Source organism: Salvia miltiorrhiza, chromosome 5, assembly GCF_028751815.1.
Source record: "Salvia miltiorrhiza cultivar Shanhuang (shh) chromosome 5, IMPLAD_Smil_shh, whole genome shotgun sequence".
Classification (NCBI taxonomy): Eukaryota; Viridiplantae; Streptophyta; class Magnoliopsida; order Lamiales; family Lamiaceae; genus Salvia; species Salvia miltiorrhiza.
The window spans coordinates 9938359-9956755 of record NC_080391.1 but is presented as its reverse complement, the minus strand read 5'-3'; the positions used below and the strand labels follow the sequence as shown (position 1 = coordinate 9956755).

At 33.5% G+C, this 18397-nt stretch overlaps 1 protein-coding gene across 1 annotated transcript; it reads right to left on the bottom strand.

The window, feature by feature from the left end:
- Window positions 1-2816: 2816 nt before the first annotated feature.
- On the bottom strand, window positions 2817-8859 carry LOC130985883 (tonoplast dicarboxylate transporter). Its single transcript, XM_057909048.1, is given in 10 exon segments — window positions 2817-3087; window positions 3199-3523; window positions 3525-3601; window positions 3604-3709; window positions 3786-3881; window positions 4022-4065; window positions 5314-5745; window positions 5748-5790; window positions 8129-8143; window positions 8145-8859. Coding segments are annotated over 10 exon segments (1617 nt in total). The 5' UTR covers window positions 8565-8859; the 3' UTR covers window positions 2817-3028.
- Window positions 8860-18397: the final 9538 nt, after the last annotated feature.

Below are 18397 nucleotides of genomic sequence, written 5' to 3'. Positions count from 1 at the left end.
TTATTTTTTCAGTTTTACATATTTTATATAATATTTATTTATTCAAATAATTACTTATATTTAGTTTCAATTATTAATATATTTTAAATAGATTATATCTAGAGTTTTAAGTTTCATTGTATTGTCATTTATCCTTGATAATTAATAACATACAACTACAAAATTAATAAAGACATTATATAAAATTCTAAAATTACAGCAACATAAAAAATACAATAATATAAAATGGTGACAATAATAGAGGGGTTGCCTCGACGCAACATTATATAAAAGAAGAAATTGCAACAACATAAAATTAAAAAAATGGAAATACAATAACATTAAATGCATTCAATCCTACTAAGGTCCAAGATCGCTTTCAGATCCTCCGATATCACTTCCAAGTCCTCCATCCAAAATTTTGAAATCGTCCCTAAACATATTGAAAGCACCGCTTGAACTTGAACTGTCTTATCTTTTTAAAATGATTCTTGTTTGCTCTTGATTGAAGTAATAACGTCAAATGAGACTAGAAATATTGTTTGTGTCAATCATCAAAAATTTATTATTTGCTTCTCACTTACGAAATGCAAGAACTTATTTTTTTGTTTCAATATTTTGCAGTTGTAGTTGCAAAGATCTGACCCTTTTTCTGGATGAGTTATCCATTAGAACTTCAAGTCACTTATTTCTATGATCAATTGTTTTTAGAAAATCAGACATATCTTCAATTTTTTATCTCTTACTTTTAGTTTTTTACACCATCTGGACGGTGTGTTGGTCCACAATCTCTGCCGCTGCTATCACTTAAATTGATACTAAAAAGAGACAAATCATCATGTGAGATTGAGGATTCTGATGTTGTTTCTTAATGGAATGAAGACTTTTGTGAGTACAATCAAACTTCATAAAATCTTTCATAATGGACCACACATGCTCGAACTTGAATCTTTCTTATATCTTGGGCTCTCCATCTATAATTGTTTTGTACAATCAAGCCTGAACAATGAATAATATATGTTATAAATAGTAAGATAAATAAACAATTGAACCAATTGTAACCATAACTCTTTACAATATCTTTTCAAAAGCTCCACTTAAAATTGAGATATTCAATTTATTGCACCCATGCTTTGAATTTTGAAAGATACTCATAATGACTTGCATCCATGTTTCAAATGATCTTTTGCTTCGATGAAAAATAATTTACTAGTTTTCAAGTAAAATGGAACTTATAATGACTTGCATGAAAGAGAACTCATAATGTCTTGACAGAAATAAAGCAATGGTTGCCCTCTCATTGGCCCAATACAGGGGTGGAATTCATGATTTATTGTTAGGAGGGGTTGAATTTGTTGAAGTATGACATCTGAAAGTATTTGTATGGAGTTTGAGCATTCCTTACATTCATTTTATGTCCAAGTAGAATTTTAAATGAGCTTCGAATTAGAACTCAATCATTACTATATAAATAGTTGTTCGCATTCCACGAATTCAACAACAAGTACATTGAAAGTATATAAAAGACTTACCTTTATGCGGCTTTTTAAAAAAATTGTTTCATCTTCTAAAAAATAAACTAATTTTTATTATTAATAATTTCATAATTTTATTTTAAAACCTGAGGATTGACTCAATTCAACATTGAAAATTATATGAGAAAATAAAATAGAACAAAAATAATACAAATTAAACAAACTAATATAATAAATTGTTGTAAATATTATCCAATTAACGTGGATAGTACAATTATTAAAACAATATGTATTATATTATCTCTTAGATTTTTATACATGTATGTATATTGGATCCGGCACGAGGTCCATATATACCAGTTCATCCAAATTTATGACTCAATTATCTATGGTGTCTAATTGAGTGATATGGTAAATTGATAAATCATAAAATTGAGTATGTAAACGATGAGATGCCAAATAAGTTAAAAATAACTAATGCATTAAAACAAATAATAAATTAATTACTTTTAAATTATTTTTATCTATTTATCTCATACTCAAATCAAAAGTTAAGAATTTGTGGGATGACACGGATAAATCAAATTTTCCTGATTTTGATGTATTAGTATGAAACCACAAATCACAAAATGGCCATCCAAATTAAATACAGTAAAAAAAAATCTTTACAAACCATATATAAGTTGTAGAAACTGATTGAAACAAGTGCAAAGGGACATTGTTAGCAAGTGAGAGATCGATATGGTAAGTGCGCAACTCTTTGGCGTTGGCTGTCGCAACGAAAAGCTCATAAACACTTCCTTCCTCATTGGCGATCAACACCAATTGTGGGCTTTGTTGTATTCATCAATGGCAAAATTTGCAAGTTGTATCACTTGGGGTCCTTTAAAATATAAAGGGGTGAAACCAAGATCCGCAGGATTTTTATTATTCTTTATTTTCTCATTATAAATTTATCAATAGAAAGAAAAAAAAAAAAAAAAACACAGCTTTAAGGTACAAGGAACCTTTAGATTGCAAGAAAGAATTGGTGAAATATTTTTTGATTATGTAGTGTTGATTTTCACTTGGATGTTACTCGGTGAAATGAAGAAATATACTAGCAACTTTGTTCATAAAAAGAAATATACCTCTGAAAACTACGAGCTAAGGCATATGGTTTCATTATTATAGTACTTAGCTAGATTTTATTAACTTCAACTTTTCTTGAATCTAAAAGTAAAATCTTGTTCAGATATACATTTCAGAACTACCCGAAATACACTTAAATTATGAATCTAATCCCCTGTGTACAATGGTCATAATCATAATACTTGACATAGCAAAATAGGATATCAATAAAGCATAACAACAAAGGCAAGCTTTTCCCGTTTATAAATAAATAAAATAAACGCAGATTTCAACCTTGATATACTCGTCATAATTTGAACTGGACGCTCTCTTTTTCTTTTCTTTTTGTTTTTAATTTATAAATAGATACAATTTAGAAAATAAAGAAGAATACATACATCCCAAAAAATATACATATACAAGAAATCGGTCGGAGCCAAACTTGGACGGTAGACCCGAATTTGCTACATTCGACTCCTTGAAAAGTTAAGCATTGGCTCATCTGTACCAAAAACATACACCCCTGCAACGTAACACATATTTTCTGGTTAATATCTGGAAACAAATGTGAAATTCGTGAGATTGATTAAAACGAAAATAATAGTAATGATTATGAAAAGGAAGAATTGATTACCGAGGGTAGGCATGAGAATGGAAAGAGCAAGAATGCCAGCAACTTTGAGGGGAGTCCCCGCGAGCACCATATCATTGATCTGAATGTGACCCGTGCTGAATCCGACGATATTGGAGGGCGTCCCCGTCGGCAGCAGGAAGGCGAACTGCGCCCCGATGGCACCGGGGACCATGAGCAGCAGCGGGTGGAGATGCATCGTCTTTGCAATCTGGATCAAGAGGGGCACCACCAGAGTGGTGGTGGCGTTGTTGGAGGGGAACTCCGTGATGACGGCGCTGACAATGCCGGCCGCGGGGGCTATGGCCCAGTAGGGCGCCGCCTCCAGGGAAGGCCAGCATCTCCGACAGCACGTCGGCCAGGCCGCTGGTGCGGACGCCCTCGGCGATGGCGAAGCCTGCCCCAGCAGCAGCACGATGCTCCACGGCAGCTTCTTGCATTTGTTCCAGTCCATTAGCTTCTCACCTGCCTGTTTCTTGTTTGGGATTATGAATAGTAGCGTGGCCACCATCACCTGCTCGCACATTTGAAGCATGAAATTCGATGGACTGAGATTGGAATATATAATTGATATTGTGGTGGGCTTACACTGGCGGTTTCCGTCGCCTACGCGGGTCGCCGAACAGAGATCCCCAACCGGCTATGTCATCCGTTATGTTCCGTGTCATCCACAACACTACCAAAATCTGAATTCACAACTCAACAAAATGTTCATGATTTCTATCAATAGATGTCGATGCAAATATGAAATACCAATTTGACAATAATGGAATACGAGATTATAGCAATGAACGGATCTTATATGGTGTGTGTAAGTGTAACTCACCGAGAATAGAGCAAGTACCATCTTTTCTGCAAAAGCCATTGGACCTGCATCATCATCATCATCATCATAAACTAATGCTTAATAAAATCAGTGTTAAAAGGGAAATATCATTTAATTTGTACCATAACGTTTGTATTTTTCATAATTTACCCTAACGTATGCAAAATTACAAAATAATAGTACCAATATTATCATTAATGTTAACAATTCCACCCTATGAGAACTGAATAAGTTAACTTCCTATTTCTGTCTGGAAGAGACATCCAAGCGGTGCAGACTTCAATTTATAAATAATTAAATTTAGGGAAAATTGCACCTAAATACACAAACTTTGCGAAAAATCTATATTTGACGCGAAGCTAGGATTTTACATTTTAATACACCAACTTTCGTTGTTGTCCAAATTTGACACGACTTAATTCTTAAAATTCAAAAAACAACCCCTTTTTGTAAATAATTATACAAAGACCCACTTATGTTATAGTTTGAGACATTTAAATAATCCAAAACAAGATATTTCCTTATGATGTTTTCTTTTAAACCATTTTAGGGCGCGGATCAAAGATTAAAAAAAAACATCATAAGGAAATATTTTATTTTGGTTTAAATGTCCCAAATAATAACATAAGTGGGTCTTTGTATAATTATTTACAAAAGGGGTTGTTTTTTGAATTTTTAAGAATTAAGTCGTGTCAAATTTGGACAACAACGAAAGTTGGTGTATTAAAATGTAAAATCCTAACTTCGCGTCAAATATATTTTTTGGCAAAGTTTGTGTATTTAGGTGGCAATTATCCCTTAAATTTAAGGTTCGAACCCCACGGCTCCCTTCCCCCGGCCCAAGTAAAAAAAAGGAGCTAACTTTCTTTCTTGTAGCATCAATTCCAACCTATTAATCAGAAGTCGTTGAAATTGAGACCACGATCAAATCCTCATGACTGGAATTAATTTCCTAATCAAACACCGATTTGGTGCTGGAATTCACATCAAGTAGTCACAGAATCCTAATGACGCAAAATAGATGCTGAATTGAGAAATTGGTTGACGGTTTTGTAGTTTAAGCCAAGAATATCTGGGTCATGATCTCAAATTCCATCGATTAATAGCGAATCGATCGGTATTGGCTCCAAAAGGTAGAAAAAGAAAGAAGTTGACTTTCTTAACTGATGAGATAAGATATTATAACGTACGGTATGTGTTAATTGTGAAAATGTTCCAATGTTAATTGGTGAATAAAATAATATTTTCCTTAAATTGGTATGGTATGATGTAAGAAGAAGAATTGGGCGTACCAAGCAGCTGGAGCTCTGTCTTCAAATGGGCCTTGTCCAAATAATCAGACAGCGCTTTACTGGTCCCCTTTCTACAGTAGAGTAAGCAAAGAATGGCCCAGAGCGCGGCGAAGATGAGCAAGGCCAGAGGAAAAGCAAAGAAAAGACCAAGTGCTGAAGCGATGGGATCGGCTTCAGGGAAATAGCTCTTCCACATCCCCACCAATATCAGGTTGACACCTTTCCCCGTGAGGGTGCTCATCCCGCCCACCGCCGCCGCGTATATCACCCCCAGCACCACCGCCTTGCAGAATTTCGACACCAGCTCCGACTGATCGTCACCCGTCGGCAACCGCTGCAGAATTCCGGTTGCCACGGGCATCATCATCATCGCCGCCGCCACGTTGTGCATCCACATGCTCACGAATGCTGTCGTCCCACATATCCCCAGAGAAGAAGGGGCGGCTTCAGTGGTTCGCCGCAGAATAATATTGTTATCTGCAAATATATTCATACATTATTACATCTGTCTATCGGTCTAAGCCGGTCACATCTCACTTGATTTTTTTAAAGATTCATATGATTTACAAACTATTGATATGTGAATTGAGTTTACTCATTACATATCAAAAGTAGTGAGTACGGATTCACATTACATAGAAAAAAAAAAAAAAATCCCTCGCCAATTTTTCATAAAGAAAATGAATATTTGGTCGATGATCATCGGGTAAAACTTTGGGTTAATTTCTTTTTGTGCCACACCAACCTATAGATGCCTTACATTCCAATATCTGAAGTCATTAATAACACCAGTCGGTTCTTTATAAGATATCACACATTAAAATGATGGATTTAAACGAAAACTATTATGTATATATGTTACATATATGTATTGCCATATTGGTGTGAGAGGGACCTTTTGGGAGAAAATATTGCTGACTCTGGGGCCCTGGTAAGTACTAATTAATTAATGTAAAGGACTTCCCATGGGAAAACTTATCAAAAACTTTTTCGAAAAGTTATTAAATAAACTTATTAAAAACAATATCCTCGGAAATGATCTCGAGGGACAAAAGGAACGAAGAAAGGTGTAGTAATATATATGGCGTGTGGCTGAATTTATAACTCTTTAAATTATTTCATAAAGTTTTTAAAAATATTTGACAAAATAAGCTTTTAAACAATTTATAGACAATAAAAATAAGCTCTATCAAAAGATAAGTTTCTTAACTCAATTTATTTTTTTCACAATTTTATATGTAACAATCATATTTATTTCAATTATATATCCTTTTAAGTTTAATTCTCTTTATTTTTTTCTTTCTAGCTTAAAGTTCTCTATGTAGTGTATAAATTTTTATAAAGCTCATGTTATCTAAAGTAATTTATAAGTGTTTAAAAAATTTATATTTTTTAAATTCCAAAACTTCTTATATATTGTTAGAGCTTATAAGCTACTATTTAAATAAAATTAGCCAAACATCGGCTAACTTGTGAACATTCTAGTTATTTAAATCTTTATTTCCTATCGATCTATTGGTTCTTTGTCCCCAAAAAAAGGATCGGACTCCTAAATGAAAAATATAACCTCTGCGAATTTAATCTTTTATACTCTCTTCGTCCTTATAAAATTTATTTAATTTGTTTATTTTTGTCCATCTTTATAAAATATATTCAGTCTACTTTTAATAAATTTTTCACTCACAATAAAATAGGACCTTTAACCCCTTTCACAATAAATTCAACTACTTTATCAAAACTCATACTATCATTTTAGAAATTGATACTTTTATAAGGACACTTAGAGTATAATTTTACTTGGTAAAGAAAATAAAAATTCATAACAGAAGACGAAGTACCAAGTCTCAAATAAAAGTTGCTGTGTTTTTTTTGGGTAAATTAAATAAGTAAATAAAGAGAATTTATATAAAAATTGTGCGATGAAGGATTCGAATCCGGATAAAAATTGCTTTTTTTATATAAATTATATAAATAAATATAAAAAATTTAAAAGACTGCGCAACGAAGAACTAGAATCCAAACTCTTTTGGACATTAATCTCATACCACTATGCAACTCATCACCCATAAAAGTTGGTGTATTTAACAAACGAATAAAAATTGTTGTTCACAGCAACGTACTAACAATCAGATGGATCCTCTGTCCCACAAGATTTGTGTGTACCATGTGTACCACTCTTCATTTCTTTATTTTATAATTGTTTTAATAAAAATAAACAATTATTATATTAATTATTATAAACTCTAATTAGTATTAATCATTGAAAAATTAAACATTTAAAAAATTATATATACCTAACTTTGATTAATGAACCCAAATAATCTATTATTAATTCAAATAATATAAAAAAATAATTATAAACCCTAATGGATGAGTGAACCCTTGTTAATATCTTATAATATATAAAAGCATAATAAATTAAAATGAAATAAAAAATAATTTATATATAAAAGAAATGAAGAGTGGTACACGTGGGTACACACGATATTTTTGGAACAGAATATCTCATTTGACTAACAATATTTTCACAGTAGTAAAAACATTCATTATCAAACATTGACAGTTGAGGCTCAAAAAAAAAAAAACATTGACGGTTTGTGGCCAGCATATTAACAAGTAATAAAAGGCACATAAAGACTATTTCGGGAAATTGATTCAACTTTTTTCGAGTTTTAACCAAATCATTCCTACAGATTTATGAAAATATAAATAAATATAAGAAAAAAGCTCACTTCCATCAAAAACAAAAAAGGAATATAGATAATTTTAAAAATAATAATAAAGAAAGATAGCAGATTGAGAGGGGCGGGCTTACATTGAGAGCTAATCTTCCTGTGTATGTTGTAATGCTCAACAGCAAGCGCGAGAATGAAGCTCCCAAGCACAAGCGAGATGACGTCGTCCATATAGGAATGGGCGACGTCGTCGGCGGTTGAGATTCCGAACAACGGGAAGAGGAAGAGCGGCGCCATCGAAGTTATCGGCATCGGCACCGCCTCCGTCATCCACCACGTGAAGATCCACGCCAGCACCCCCAGCATGTTCCGGCTGGTGGCGCCGCCGCCATTCAACTCCACGCAGAGGCAAATCACGGCGCAGAATAAGGGCCCTAGCAGGATGAAAAAGTTGTTCAATGTCAAAATGGATCTTATAATTGAATTGAAGCTCCGTGATCCGCTCTCAGTCGGATCTTGAAGCGGAAGAAGTGGGGCCTTCGGGTCATCCACATCAACCGCGTCGCCGCCGTTCATTTTGGGTGGGAGAGGAAATATGTATACAGTGACGACGCTATACAAAAACAAAATGATGAGGATTTTTCCTTTTTTCTTTTTCTTTTTCTTTTCTTCTTTCAACTAACAAGCTGGCATAACATAATGCGGTGAGGAAAAGTTTTAGTTGTTCTTGCCCATCCCTGCTACTTGGAATGGTATATATTCACAATAATTGTAGTATTTTGTCACTCTTCAATTTCTATTTTTCTTTTGTTTTGATTTTATGGTAGGAAGGTCGTATAAAATTACTCCTACTAACTTTTGGATAGAGATAAGACCGATGGGAATTTGTGTAATATGACACAGCTGATTACTTTGTTTTATAGCGGACTTATTTTGATTTAAATTTACTTTTATGAGACTTGTAATTTTTTGACTATTTGATTAATTTCACAGTCGATTTTAAGGTGACCCCAGACACGATCATTCCTTATGGTACATGACAGCAGTACATGCAGGGCTCCACCAAAATGATACTCCATCATTAAAATGATATTATGTATATATTGCTTGAGTTGAAAATAATTAGAGCTATTTTTCTTATTTACTAGACTCCCAGTTGGATATTCTTAGATAATTATATATGTGCCGTAAAAAGAAATCTGTTTCATGCTAGTAGATTTGTAATGGTATATAACATGGTTAGGAATACACCTCCCAACCTGTGTAGTAACAACATAGCATGTAGGTGTATATATATATTATTACAAATGTGAAATGTCACATCCTAGTCTGTAAATGGTATGGAATTATGCAATCAGGTTTTTATACTATCATTTTCACTGTGAAATATTTTGACTAGCTTGCTCCAACTAATTAACTTAAATGACTACTGACTAGCACTATATGTTGGCACCAACATGTGCATTATTCTTGCACCTTGCAAAGATAGATAGTACTAATAAATAAAATAATTTACATAATTCGTGTGCACCTTGCAAAGATAGACAGTACTAATAAACAAATAATTTAGATAATTCGTGTGGATAACTTTACTCACACTTTAATCATTTATTTAAATAATTATTTATAATCTTAAAATTAAAGAAATTATTTAATTAATCATTTTCTAAATCTTATTAATTTTATTAATTCTATTCATTTCATTTCATTTCATCCATCAAATCAAATAATTAATCCTATATATTTGTTGTAATAAAAAAGTTGATTTAGTTTATAATCATTCCCAATTTACGCCAATTACCAATTATGATAGTCATACATGTGGCATGCCTATTGTCCACGAGAATTCTTGCTTTCGTTCTCCAAACAGTTTGGGGCTGATTGAGGTATTTGCCTAAGTTCATGGATTCAACTAATTATTCAACCATTTCATCATTGCTTTCATCAGAACGAGAAAAAATGGTTTAATTATAATTAACTAGGCAAATGTATACCATTATAATTCCATATATTGCATTCCTATGTATCGAGAGAATATTTACTTTTAATGGCTCGTTTGCTATCCAAGTATGATAGATACTTACAACATACTTCCCCCACAAAGTTTGAGCAGTATTTTTTTAAAAATTATTTCGTAAAATTTGAGCTTTTTTTTTATGATAGTAATTTTTTTTTATTCACATTTTCACCTATCACACTTAACATACCTAACCTGTGTCGAAAATAGATTGCTCAAGCTTCACGGAACGGAGAAAATATTAATATATTACTATTTGTTTTAAAAATAATTTTTTATAAATTAATAAATAGATTATTTATTATTCATATCTTTTTATTTTGTATTTCACCTAAAAGGTGTGATAACGTAACACTTTTCTTATTATATCTTACCAAATATGATATTTTTTTTTCATTTTTCTATAAAAGATTATCAATAATGGTTCCCCATCCCATCCCCCCCCCCCTTCCCCTAATGACTCGAATCTCTAACTTATTAATATATATATATATATATATATATAATAAATTTCACTGTAAGATAGAGTTTACACTGGATCCTTTCATTATATACATATATATATATATATATATAATAAATTAATAGTCATCTTCAGTAAAAATATCACACATTGTTTCATCCCACGTAACATTACCCAGCTAGGTTTGAATCTCATATAGAGCGAAAATTTTATTTTTTTAGTAAAATAATTTCACAATGATTGCGATTATACGTTCAATGTAATTTTCTCGCATTCTCAAGAAAAATATAATTTTCACGATAACTAATCTATATACTATAAAAAGTAGTTTTTATACAAGCCACATCTATTATATAAAATGAGTCTATTTTGAATATTCTAAATTCATTGTAAAAAATTTATGAATTAAGGAAAATAAAATTTGCACTATTTCATAAATACGAACTCTGAACCATAAACTTATTAAGCAAATTTATAAATTTACTCTAAATTATCACAATTTTAAAAAATAAATTACCCAAATTGATTTAAACAACTCTATGTACAATTTAAAAGAGGTCACTCTATCTCGCTCTTAAGCTGGGGGAGAGGGACCACTGAATTCGCTTAATTATTGAAATGATTGTTATTGAATTACCAGACTCGTGATGATGTGTAATTTTTCTTATTAAATCACAACAAATTCTTGGCGATTGATATGTGAAAGCATCCACCTACCCCAGGTGCAAACTGGGTAGGCGTGATCTACCCAAGTACAACAACGTGGCAAACGATAGCAACATGAAAATAACAATTTAACCTCTAGCTCTAGGTGACGTGTATGGACCAACACATTCTTACTCAAAATATAACCCAATAATGCAATTCTCAATACCCCCTCAACTTGATGTTCCACATTTCAAACATTTATTCGATAGCTCAAAATAAATTATGTCACCTCTATAAATATTCCAAAAGGCATGGCCACATGCGATAAACGAACTTGCCGATTTGGTGAATGTTCGGATTCACGACGAGCAGGAAATTGGACATTGAAGAAATTGTTATATTTGGCATATATAATCCTTTTTCCCCTCATTACTGTACTCCTAAATTAATGTTAAATAAACATGTTACTTGAATATTTTTCTTTGCTTTTAAAAAAGAGAACCACTAATAATCCTCGTTCCTATCCGTAATAATTAGAGAGTAAACGTCTTACACTCTTACCAATTAAGTTGCATTTCGTTGTCTTTTTGAATATTTTATTAACATTTGGTTTCGACTCCTTATGTACATGAAAGGCTATATTGGGTGTTTGTGGTTCTCGTATTTTGGCCAATATCCAACGACAAACACAGCAGAGCAACAATTAACTGAAAGAGAAAGAAAACAGCCAGGAATTCAAAATTGGAATTATATGGTTGAAGTTCATTGGTGGAGACATGAACTTATGACTATAAGCTCAATAGTTCAATGCTATCAATATTTTTTTAAGTCAAATCCATCGTATAAGGTTTTGTTTTTGTGCAAATTTTCTCCTTGGAGATTTAAAAGTTGTGTATAGGAGTGGAGTTTGGTAAACAAAAACTTAGTTATAAGAAGGTGTGGCATCATTAACGAAATTAATTAACAACTAATCCATGGACCCAGATTTGGATATGGATCGAAATCATCGGATATGAAAGTGAGAAATTATTCAACTGGAAACTATTGGCCCCGAAGTCACCAAAATTTTCAATTACATGAATTGTTAATCCAAATTGATATAGTTTGACTCAACAAAATGTCCTTAGTTGTTGTAAAAGGAAAGGTTAGTTTTAGATTTAAAAATAAGGTGAGCAGGATAGAACATTGGATATTTAATTTTTCTTTTTTCTTGTTTACTTTTCTGGGATGCGATGAAAAATAGAGAAATATGGGTAACTAATATAAAGAATATCAATCCAATGTCAATAAAAGTCCCAAGTTCAAGACAAATAATTTTTATGAACTGAGTTCATTATACATTCAGCCATTATATTATTACTATTAGTTCGTGGTGAATTTCGATGATGATAATAATAATAATAATAATAATAATAATAATAATAATAATAATAATAATAATAATAATAATAATAATAATAATAATAAACCCTTAATTTACGTGTCTGAACATGGCTAATGATCTTACAAAATACTTCATATTTGTGGCCGTGTCAAAATTAGTCTAGCTTAATTCGATAGAGAATTGGATAAAATTTGAATTTCGTTCTAATCCAACCACTATCTCACCCATAATAGGCTTCCGAGTTGAAATCCCACTTGTTCTATGGCTTTCCCCTTTAGGGGCGTTTATTTTGTTTTGTATAATTGAATATTTTTATTTTTATTATTATAATTTTCTTCAATCACATTTTTTCAATAAAATATGAATCAAACAAAATTAGTTTAAATGAAGAACCTATCAAAAACTTTGAAATATCTCAAAATTCTAATCAACCAAAATAAATAAAAAATTAATCATATTATTTTTATTTATTAAAGTTAATCATAAAAAATAAACGCCCCTAAATTAATAGACACCTTATTTTGTCACTCAACTGCCATATGGTCCGTTTATGATATATAAAGTGTAATCCTTCATCTCACCTATTACATGACATTATTGGTTTTGTTCTTTAGGAATCTCACCTGTTACATTATAGATAGTTCATGATACATATCCTTAATCTATGAGCTGACGTGGCCGAATTAAATTATGTTTAAATGAGTTTTGAATCTTTGATCGAGTCACATTGATATGACACATGTTTTGATAGTTTTACATTTTTTCAATTTAAATGAATTTAAAATGTTGTCAAGCTGTGCTTGTTTATTATTTATCCATATTGAACTTACCTTTGTGCAAGTGTTTGTTTATTACATTTTGTAGAAAGAAAAAAAATTATTTGGTGGAGTTTACTTGATTTTTCGTTTGTTTGGAGATGACATTTTCTCAAATATTACTCACAAACCCATTTGTCTCGAATACGAACAAGGCCGAAATTAATTTTGGGATGGACTTTGGTTCATAGACTTTTCGAGAAGCCCAGTCCACAGGTGCGAAAAGAAAGCGAACCAAAAACCTGGAAAAAATGTAAAACTTGCAGAGGAAAAAAGAATTTCTCTTTTTATATATTTATTTAATAAATGGAGTAGATAATCAATGCTCTTTACATTTAAATATTTATTTTTATTTATAAGTTATATTCTAAACCTAATAATGGGGCCCATGAGCTAAGGCCCATTAAGCCCATAAGATACATACAATTTTAATTACACGTGTTTCTATCTTTTAGATCTGGTAATGGTGGTCAGATCTTATCAATCTTTGAGTCTGCTCGGTGTCTTGTATCTTCTTTAAATTTGACTTTCGCATTTAGGTCTGACTTCTCTATTTCTTCAAACTCGTCGTAGCTCTGCCGCATTAAATTACTCATCTGTGTGGAGGAACCGTATAGTGGATAAACATACATTTTTTTGCCTTTTGGTGTGTCAAATTTTATGCTTAGTTGTGAGGATTTTTGAGTACTTGCTGGTGTTGGTGATGTTGTTTTTGGACTTATTTTTGGAAGATTTGAAGAGTTCATGAATATACGAGACTCTATATGTGCAACAGAACTAAATTCGGACACTGAACGGGCGAAAGGAAGTCCACGTATCACATGACATGCAGTCGCATTCAGATAGGGTGCGCTAGGAGGACACGTGGGCCACTTACGCAGCTGCGTGCTGCGTCCGCTTGTCAATATAGAAATTTTAGTCATCCCACAAGGGCATGTCGCACGGTCGCAATGACTGGGCCGCACGCGCTTACACCGACGCGTGTCCTAGTCGCGCAACCGTCAATTTCTGCCGCTGGTTTGCTCGATTTTTGCAGAATTTTGCAAATTTTCACCTAAAATTCGATTTTTACATGGAAGGGCTTTTATTTTCATACTTAAGACATATAGATACCCCAAGAAAGCTTAAAAAACAGATTTTTTCTTATTTTCACACTGAAGAACTTGAGAGAGACACAAGGAAGAGAAAACTTTAAGAGTTGACGCATAGCTTAGCAAGATTCATCTATTGTCTACATTTTTATTTGTTGAATTATTTCTTTTTCCTTTGAGTTTATTTTGCTAGTTCATATGTCAATGTGTGGCTAGTAATCTTTGTTGAGGTTAGGGAGTAAACAGATTATGAATTTTTGTTTTTTTTTTTTTGTTTGATTAATCTAGACTTGTTTTTTCATTTTTATGCTCTTGTGCTTATTTTCACACTAAAGTACTTGAGAAAGACACAATGAAGCTAAGACTTTAAGAGTTGGCGCATAGCTTAGCAAGATTCATTTATTGTCTATAATTTTATTTGTTGAATTATTTCTTTTCCATTTAAGTTTATTTTGCTAGTTCATATGTTAATGTGTGACCAGTAATTTTTGTTCTAGGGTTAGGGAGTAAATAGATTATGGATTTCTGATTTATTTGGTTTGATTAATCTAGACTTGTTCTTTCCTTTTCATATTCTTGTGCTTATTGTTTGCTTAATTGATTGACCATCAATTTTGCATGATTATTGGCATTAACTTGATACAGGGAGATGATTATTATTGCTTGAACTAAGAACATGGAACATACTTGTCAATATTAGCCGGGAGGTCTTGAGACTTGTGTGAGAGCTTTAATCCTAGGAACTGTTGGGAGTTACATATTTAAGTGTGATACGGGAATGTTAGTCTTGCATGTAATCTACAGTTTGTATGTCACAGGGGTATAGACTTGATTCTTGATTGTCTTATGAAGAATTGAGTCATCGAATGATTAATTGAACCAAATTTATTTGATTTTCTGAGTATGTTGAAACCGAAGCTCTCGGATATCTTTATCTCTTGATTTTCTCTCATCTACTATCTTGTGTGATTTTTATTGTTCTTGTTTATTTTAATTATTTAAACCAACCCAAATTTACCATTAATCCGGATAAAGAAAAATAGTTTAGATTAGTAATTACTTAGTTATCAATCTCTGTGGAATACAATATTGCTTGCCAATATACACAGTTACACTCGTACACTTGCGGTGTCAAATAAATTAGCGAACAAATTACTTAGTTTATAGCAGCCACGTGAGTCATCGACACAGACATCATATGTTGCATCATGGACATTTGAAAGATGTTGAGCATTTGCTCTGGCATGGTGACTATGAAATTCCCATTTGAGGAGGGGAGAGAGGGACAATTAGAGGTTGCACAACTGAAGTTTCAGTTCCAGTAATTACCCTCAAATTCTAGGTATTCAAGCCCTCTTGCAGACTTCCAGTCTCATTCTCAAAGTTCGAGTTGAGATTTTTGTTTGGGATATTTTTCATTTTCCTGCTAAGTAGTGTGATCTCCCTTAGGCTCATGCCTGTTATAGTTCTTTTCTTTCGGGCGGGGCAAAGCTTATCTTGAGACCAAGGCAGATCTTAACATACGCAACAATTGAACATATAACACATATATACATCAACTATGAATACTCATAACACACTATGTTCTTGTTCTTTCACGTTCTTCCATTTCATGGGACTTAAACCTTGAATCTATGTTCATATCTTTTCCCATAAACACATCTTTCCAAATATAGATTATTCACGCAAATTATGGATTATTTGTACTCCCTCCGTCCCGCGAGTCTTGACACGTTTCCTTTTTGGGCCGTCCCACGAATCTTGACACGTTTCCTTTTTGATCAATAATTATTACCTTCTCTCTCCTACTTTATCACCTTTATTATATTCTCTCTCCTACTTTATCACTTTTATTACCTCATCTCTCATACTTTATCAATTTTATACTTTATTAATTACACACTTAAAACACTAATCTACAACTCCTTAATTCCCGTGCCGAACCCAAACGTGTCAAGACTCGCGGGACGGAGGGAGTAATAAATTTTGTAAGCTTCATGAAAAACTTCAAAGAACATCACATAACAACATTCACAATACATATTAACTTAGTGTGTGGTTCATTAAAACGTGAGAGCAATGCATCCGCTATTAAAATTAATGTATTAATTAAAAACTAAAAAATTCACTCGCTACAAAATTCAAATCCAGGTGATGCATTCACCACAGATTTCGATGATTGAATGGCTGAAAATATTATTTCGTTCTCATTTATATAATGGTTCATATTTGAACCTCTTCATATATGTGTGTGTATATATATAATAAGTATTGTGATAATAGGATGCATAAAATAATTAAAATTGAGAAATTATGAAAAAGTTTTTAGGTGAAGAAATTTAAATTGTGTATGCAAAACAAAATGAATATTATAACAGTGAGATATATAAATAGTTAAAATTAGTGGTGTAAATTCGGGTCGAGTCGGGTACTCTACCCACAAATTAAGGGTACCCAACCCGCAAAATCACCCAAAATGCATACCCTCACCCGTCCCGCGTATCATGTTTGGGTACTTGAATACCCGCATCGGGTATTCGCTATGGGTATTCGGGTACCCACATTTCCCGCAATTTTTTGAAGGCTTATAATTTTAAGGGTATTTTGTTCCACTAGAGGGGATTTTGTCCACAATTTTCGCGGGTATTTTGTCCTTCTATTCAGAAAAAAAAAAATGAAAATATCGGATAGAATACTCTTGACTCCCGACTGACCCAGTCTGTGTTAATTTGAAACTGAATTAGAAATTCAAAATTAAAATAAAATGAATAATTATAAAAATTAATTAATTACTCCCTCCGTCCCAATAATGAAGACACACTTCATTTGGGCACGGAGGTTAAGGTGAGGTGGATTAGAGAATAAAGTAGGGTCCCCCACCTTCTTAGTGTATTTGATTAGTAAATAGTTAGTGATTGTTTTTACTGTATTTTAAGTGTCTGCCACCATTATCACTGCCGAACACCACCGCCGACCACCACTGCACCGCCGACCATCACTGCCGACCACCACTGCACCGCCGACAACACCGCCAACCACCATTATCACCATAACCGTGAACTCACACAAGCAAATTGCATAATCAAACCAAAAATTCCAAGTGCATTCCAATCCAGATTTAAAAATTCAAATTTCAAGTGTATTACACGAAAGTCAGAAAGGGCAACACAATGAAATTGAAGCCAAAAAATAAAAAGTTGAACCCGAAATTGCCGCTCCCTTTCATGGCAGAATCATCGCCGGCCACCACCGCCAACGTCGTCGGCGAGCTTGAGCAGTGGTGCTTCTCTGATTTTCATGACCCACAAACACCAAATCCAAACGAGAGAGAGAGAGGGCGACCGCCCACCACCGGCTTTCTTCCCCGGCGCAGATCCGGCGAGCAATCGTGGCTGTCCCCCATCCGCTTTCCGCCTCAGCACCTTCACTTCAAACCCTAGCCCCCAGATCCGCCGCCTTGCAAAGCCCGGCCACTAGAACCAGATCCGCCGGAGAAGAGAGAGGATGGGTAGCGGTTGTTCGGCCGGAGAAGGCGGCGGAAGGGAGGAGACGGCGGCGGCAGAAATAGAGGTCTAGAGCGAGAGAGATGAAGGAGAACCGAGAGGGAAAGAGAGAGGGGTCGGACAAGGGCGGTCGCGGCGCGGCGTCGGCGCCGTCGATCGGAGAAGGCAGAGAGACAGAGAAAGTGGCGTGAGGGAGGCGAAGAGGCCGAGAGAGAGACAGTAGAAAATAGATGTAGGGTTTTTTTTTTCTTATTTATACCTTAATTAAGCTACAATTAATTAGTGTATCTTAAGTCCTAATTATTTCCTTATTTGGAAGTGTGTCTTTATTATTGGGACAACCCAATAATGAAAGTGTGTCTTCATTAGTGGAATGGATGGAGTAATTGAATTTAAACTCAGGTATGCGGATACCTGCATTACCTGACGCGGGTAACCGATACCCACAATTTTCTATAACTTCATACCCGTACCCGACCCTCTTTGAG